The 5,948-nt window shown below is 40.9% G+C and overlaps 1 protein-coding gene across 1 annotated transcript; it reads right to left on the reverse strand.

The window, feature by feature from the left end:
- Positions 1 to 478: 478 nt before the first annotated feature.
- Positions 479 to 2,640, reverse strand: LOC131286999 (uncharacterized). The gene is made up of 2 exons (XM_058316013.1): positions 2,504 to 2,640; positions 479 to 2,418 (listed from the first exon to the last, which is right to left on the reverse strand). Exon 2 carries the CDS (start codon positions 2,368 to 2,370, stop codon positions 691 to 693), a length of 1,680 nt encoding a protein of 559 aa, XP_058171996.1. The 5' UTR covers positions 2,371 to 2,418; positions 2,504 to 2,640; the 3' UTR covers positions 479 to 690.
- Between the last annotated feature and the right edge of the window lie 3,308 nt (positions 2,641 to 5,948).

Consider the following 5,948-nt stretch of genomic DNA (forward strand, 5'->3'; position numbering starts at 1 on the left):
TGCCAAACTCACTCAGGTTGCATAAAATACGTAGCTAAACAAATATCATGCATTACTACCTCAAAATTCAATAAAAAATTTTAGCCGAGTTTGCGCCCCAATGTGATACATATTTCCACATATTCTCCTACCTCTGTCGCGCTTGGCTTGCGAGATTGTTCTGCCGAAACTGGGCTACTTTTGAAACGGGACGTCGCGCTGCAGTGTGGACCCCGAGTTAAAGTGACGTCGTGTTTGGCAACAGTTTCGCTGTTTCTACACCTGGCATCGTCTAGCGTGATTTTGACGACAGTTTTTTTGTATGGAGTTCAGTCGCCTGTCAGGTGACATCGCGTTACGCGACGGGACGTCGCGCTGTAGTCTGGAGCTATTGTGAGAAGCGTGACAACATGATTGAAATTTGAGAAAATCCGGTCAGCAAACGTATACCATTTTTCCAAATGTTTTATTTTTATTGTTATACAAAAATACTCTTCGGATCCTGATAAACCATTTATCTCAATTTAGCTAAGTAGCTTCATATCCATATTATATTTTACCAATAATCATACCTCCAGTTGCCAACCGATCGGGTTCCCTCACTTTTTGTTCTTATCAATTCTGCTGTAGAAATGAGAAAACATTGTGCAAAAAGTGTAAAGATTTTCGTATTACCAAGTTAACACAAATGCATCTCGTTTTGTTGGAGCTTCATCCTAGCTTACAGTATGGTTTACGTCCGGGAAGCCCACGTAATCTACCATTGCTTTGTCGCAGTCTGCTTCGCAGGCATTTTTCTACCGATATCCCCGATAGACCGGACACCCGCTTCAACAAAGAGTGAATATTTTTAAATTCACCCAATGGGATTTTTGGAGCAGATCTGCCCGCCCCAGTCCAGGTACAGCTAGCGAACAGTTGGCGACTAAAGAGGAAATCCAGCGACAACACAATACGATGTTTTGGATTCCAGTGTGCGGCTTTCATCTTTAGCAGGGTAACAATGTTATCGGCGAATGCAGCGTCTTTACCAAGCTTTTCTTCGAATTCCTTCATCTTTTTTTCGTTATCCAGCTGTTCAAAATTGAAAACATTCAATTCATTATGTTCTGCAAGTGGTGATATACATCTCGTTTTGTCGGAGCTTCCACCTAACTTGCAATAAGCTTTCCGTCCTGAATTTCCATGCAATCTTTCATTGCTATGGCACAATCGGTTTCGCACGCAGCTTTCTACAAAAACAAACGACGCGCCAGACACGCGCTGCAACAATGTGAGAATATTTTTAAATTTTCCAAAGGGAAGTTTTGGAGCAGATCTGCCAATCCCAGTCCAGCTGCATTTCGCAAACAGTTGGCGACTGAAGAGAAAATCCAGCGACAGCACAATGCGGTTTTTTGGGTTGCAGTGAGCAGCTTTTAACTTCAGCAGAGTAACCATGGTATCGGCGAATGTAGCGTCTTCACCAAGCTTTTCGTTGAATTCTTCCATCTGGTTTTCGGTATCCAACCGTTCAAAGTTGGAGGCGTCTGAATCATTATGTTCCTCGATCGGAAGGCCCAAGGATACCGCCAACGCTTGACGTAACAAACAATTCTCCTCTTTTAACTGGGCTAATTTGTTCTCAATCCTCTCCAGCTGAAGCGCGATTTCTGGAGGGAGGGTCCGCCAAAGGACAGCCTGGTTTTGATTATCTATACTTGAAGTGGTTGACAAAGAGCTAGAACTGTATTGAATGGGTGGCGTAGTAAGTGCTTCGATTTCAGATATGGTCTTAACCGTTATTTCTATCGGCACCGAAGCCGACTTACGATGGTGTGGAACCGGGGTACCATCATCAGTACAGCTACTAGCACCAACATCTTCTTTTCCAGTGATAGCGATTGTAAACTGTGGCAATCGCTTTTGTAGATCTTCCAAGATACCCTTCGTCTCACAATCAGGGGCAGCTTTAGCTACATTCATTCGTTCGCATACTAGCTGACACTTCCTTTGATGGTTCGTCAATGTTTTCTCACTGTAAAATAGTAGAGGGCAAAATTTGCACCGTAGACGTCGATACCGGTTTTCGTTGTGCGCTGCTGTTCCAAGCAATGATGATCCTGTTTGGCCATTTTCTTCCGCCTTTTCGGTTGCAATTTGAAATAGCGGCTTACTTAATGATTCCCGACTTGGATCGGAGTCGTAGGATGGTTCTCTCTTGATTTCTTCCATTTCAATTTCCTCAACACACATATTTCCAGCTGCACCATCATTAATCCACGAGTACACCTGCTTCATCGACGGTGCCACCATACACGTAGCAACCTTCGCAGATGGATCCTCCGTTTCGTTGTTCACATCCGCAACTTCAATCATTGCTGTTTCACTCTCAATACACGGATACTCCATTGTGTATTTGATTTATTTTAAAATACTTGCAGATGGTATATTTGCTTGCTAAAACGGAGAACGAAATCGCATCACAATTCAATGCAAAACAGTATTCAAACTTGCAATCGTCTGAGCGTATATTATTTCTTACCTTGGCCAACTAAGAGAAAATTGAGTTTCAAAGATAGTAATATAAATTCTTGGGCGTATTTATCGAATGGACGCTGTTTTCCAATAGAATTTCTATATAAAACGCTCTACACATTATTATGTTTATACAAATATTCTGTTTACGTCGTGGTTGTCACATATTATTCTTTCCTGGTGAAAATAAACAACATTTTAACGATTTCTATTGGTACTAGAACACGACAACAACTGGTAAGGGTTGCGCACACACCATGTGCACGCTCTTAACACTAGAATACATTGCTTTGGAAACTTGCCCGAATGCTTTTTAGGGGTCATTTTGACCCCTTTTTTGAAAACGCATTAACTTCACTATTTTTGAAGATTTTTCAAATCCGTAAACTATTACGGTTTAGTATATTTATTGACTATCTTTTGGCGTTTTCAATTTTTTGATGTACCACTTCACCATTCCGCTAGCTTGGTGTATAGCAAAAAAGATCGATATGAGTCGAAATTTAATCCTTTTCAACTTTTATTTTTTCAAAATGTATCATGTAACTTCGGAAAAAAGAGTGCGCTATGATGTTAATATATTAGGCCACCTTTGAAAAATAATTTCATATTTTAATAACGCCACAAAATTGATCTTGAAGATGTGGATTTTAACATTTTCCATAGGTAGTTTCCGTTCTGCACTTTGTTCCGTTATTCCGTACGCGAGCGTTTCAAAGCGTTATGCGCGATGCGTTACTATGGGAATTGGCGTTATTTTTAATCTTTGAGGCCAATTTATGGAGTCATTTGTAATGGCAAAAATATGTCTTTATTTTTGAAATGATGCTCAACATACTAACTTTCTAGCGCACACTTTTATTCTAGATTTACGTCAAAGATGTTGAATAAATAAAAGGTGAAAAAAACGCAATTTTAACAATTTTTGCTATACACTGAGCTAGCGGAATTATGAAGAAATGCATGGAAAAACCAAAAACGTCAAATAATAGTGAACAAATATACTAAAACGTAACAGTTTACGGATTTGAAAAATTTCAAAAATAGTGAAGTTATAGCGTTTTACAAGTAGGGGTCAAAATGACCCCTAAAAAGCATTCTAGGTATAGTCAACTTGGTTCTCGGAACTGGTCGAACAGAAAAATCTGAAATTTTTGTTTTAGATATATATATAATGACCCCATTTTGGATTCTAGTGTTAATGTTGAACTTTGAACGAAATACACCAGCGTGTTATCCTTTATGGCTGATACACAAACGACTGACACTGAGCCGAGCGTTCGCCGTGCTTTTATTCAGATGGTCAAAGTTCATACATATAGAGGTGCACCCTTGTCACCATCGCGGTTTGACATTTCTCCTGTCATTTGACGCTTCTATGAACAGTACATTCATGCCAACATACATATGTCAACACTCCTCCTCATGAATCTAATGTTCATTCCGTTACTAACTTGCTAATACCGAGTCCTATCGAGAGTTCTTTAATCTTTTGTGCCCCTAGTGGTTTGGTTAATATGTCGGCTAGCATTGCTTCAGAAGCACAATACTTTAATTCGATAACTTTCGTGTTACAAAGATCTCTAGTATAATGATATTTCATATCTATGTGCTTTGACTTTCTCTTTTCATGACCTGACAAAGTAAATTCAATGCACGCACGATTATCTTCGTTAATAATGGTTGCTTCTCTTTGTTTTACATCCATTTCCTCCAATAGCCTACGCAACCAAACCGCTTGCTGTCCTGCTATTGTCTACAAGAGTCTTAATGTGCACTGATTTGCTACAGGTGCAGTAACTTCTTCGTAATCAAATCCTTTCCTTTGCCCGAAGCCTTGCGCTACAAGTCTTGCCTTATATCGATCAACATTTCCATTCGCGTCCAATTTTTTCTTAAAAAACCCATTTACATCCGATAATGTTGCTGTTCTCGGGTGGATACGTTAGCTCCCACGTGTTGTTGGCTTCTAGGGATCGTAACTCATCTTCGATAGCCTCCATCCACCTGTCCTTTTCCACGGATGTTATGGCTTCGTTGTACGACGCTGGCTCATCCACACTCGTTCTTACCAAACCTAAAAAATAGTCGGTAAATTTAGCTGGTGGTTTACCTCTTGTCGATCGCTGTGTTAATGGATCGGGAACCGGCTGGTCTAGGTCTTCTGAGCCCGATGAGTAATGCTCGTTTTCTTCCGCTGTATCAAAATTCTCCTCCTGCACGTTGATCGGGTTGCTTTCTTCATCGACATCATCATGTTTGTATCGATCAGGATCAACGTCGAGTATAATTTCATCAACAGGAACACTATCACCTTGCTCGCACGATGCTTCGTTGAATACGACGTCACGACTAATCACAATGCGGTCCGTGCTAGTATCTACAAGCCTGTATGCCTTTTCTTGGATGGAATATCCGACGAATCTTAGTTGCTTTGCCTTGGGTTCCATTTTTCCACGCTTTTCTTTAGGTATTTGAACCCATGCTTCGCATCCAAACACTTTGAAATGGTTGTAGGATGGCTTTCTACCGAACCATTTTTCAAAAGGTGACATTCCGATTATTTTCGATGGTAGTCGATTCTGGGTATATGCTGCAGTAAGTACTGCTTCTCCCCAATATTTGCTTTCTAAACGTGCATCTTGTAACATACACAATGCCATTTCTTGAAGTGATCTGTTTTTCCTCTCGGCGACGCCATTTTGCTGAGGCGAGTATGGCACTGTTAGTTGACTCATAATACCTTGCTCTTTGAAGAACTTTTGCAGCACCTTTCCGGTGTACTCACCACCATTGTCTGATCGTATGGCCTTGGGTGTTTTCCCGAATTGTGTCTTGCAGAAGGCCACGAAATTCTGAATAATTTCACTAGCATCTGACTTCTGTCGCATAAGGTAAACGAACGCCATTCTCGAATAATCATCTATAAATGTGATGAAGTAACGGTGACCACTCGGTGTGTGAGGAAACGGACCACACACGTCCGTGTGAACAATGTCCAACTTGTTTTCACTTCTTTTGTTTGTTCTTCTGAATGGGGATCGGGCCATCTTCCCTTCTATACAACTCGTGCAGACATTTGTCATGTTCAGTTCTTCCAACTTCGCCTTATCGCCGAATAATGTCTTTATTACTTGTGGGTCTCGATGACCAAGCCGTCTATGCCATAAATGTAGACAATGATTTGGTGATGTTCTACTCACCAACGCATTTTCGCCGATGATACACAGGTGATAAAGACTTCCGAGTTTTGTTGCCACAGCTATAACTCGCCTTCCTTGTTCGATAAGACAACGATTTTCTTCGAAAATTACTCGCATGCCCTTCTTCACTAGGCAGCTCACCGATATTAAGCCACCTTCCAGTGTGGGCACATAAAGTACATCGCTAACTTTTATGGCCAATTGTTCGCCATCTTTTGTCACGCATACTAGGGTTCCTGATCCAACACC

The sequence above is a fragment of the Anopheles ziemanni genome, chromosome 3, assembly GCF_943734765.1.
Source record: "Anopheles ziemanni chromosome 3, idAnoZiCoDA_A2_x.2, whole genome shotgun sequence".
NCBI lineage: Eukaryota > Metazoa > Arthropoda > Insecta > Diptera > Culicidae > Anopheles > Anopheles ziemanni.

What these genes read in the sequence shown, in the direction of transcription:
- LOC131286999 (XM_058316013.1), bottom strand. Translation starts at nt 2,370, where the DNA reads ATGGAGTATCCGTGTATTGAGAGTGAAACAGCAATGATTGAAGTTGCG.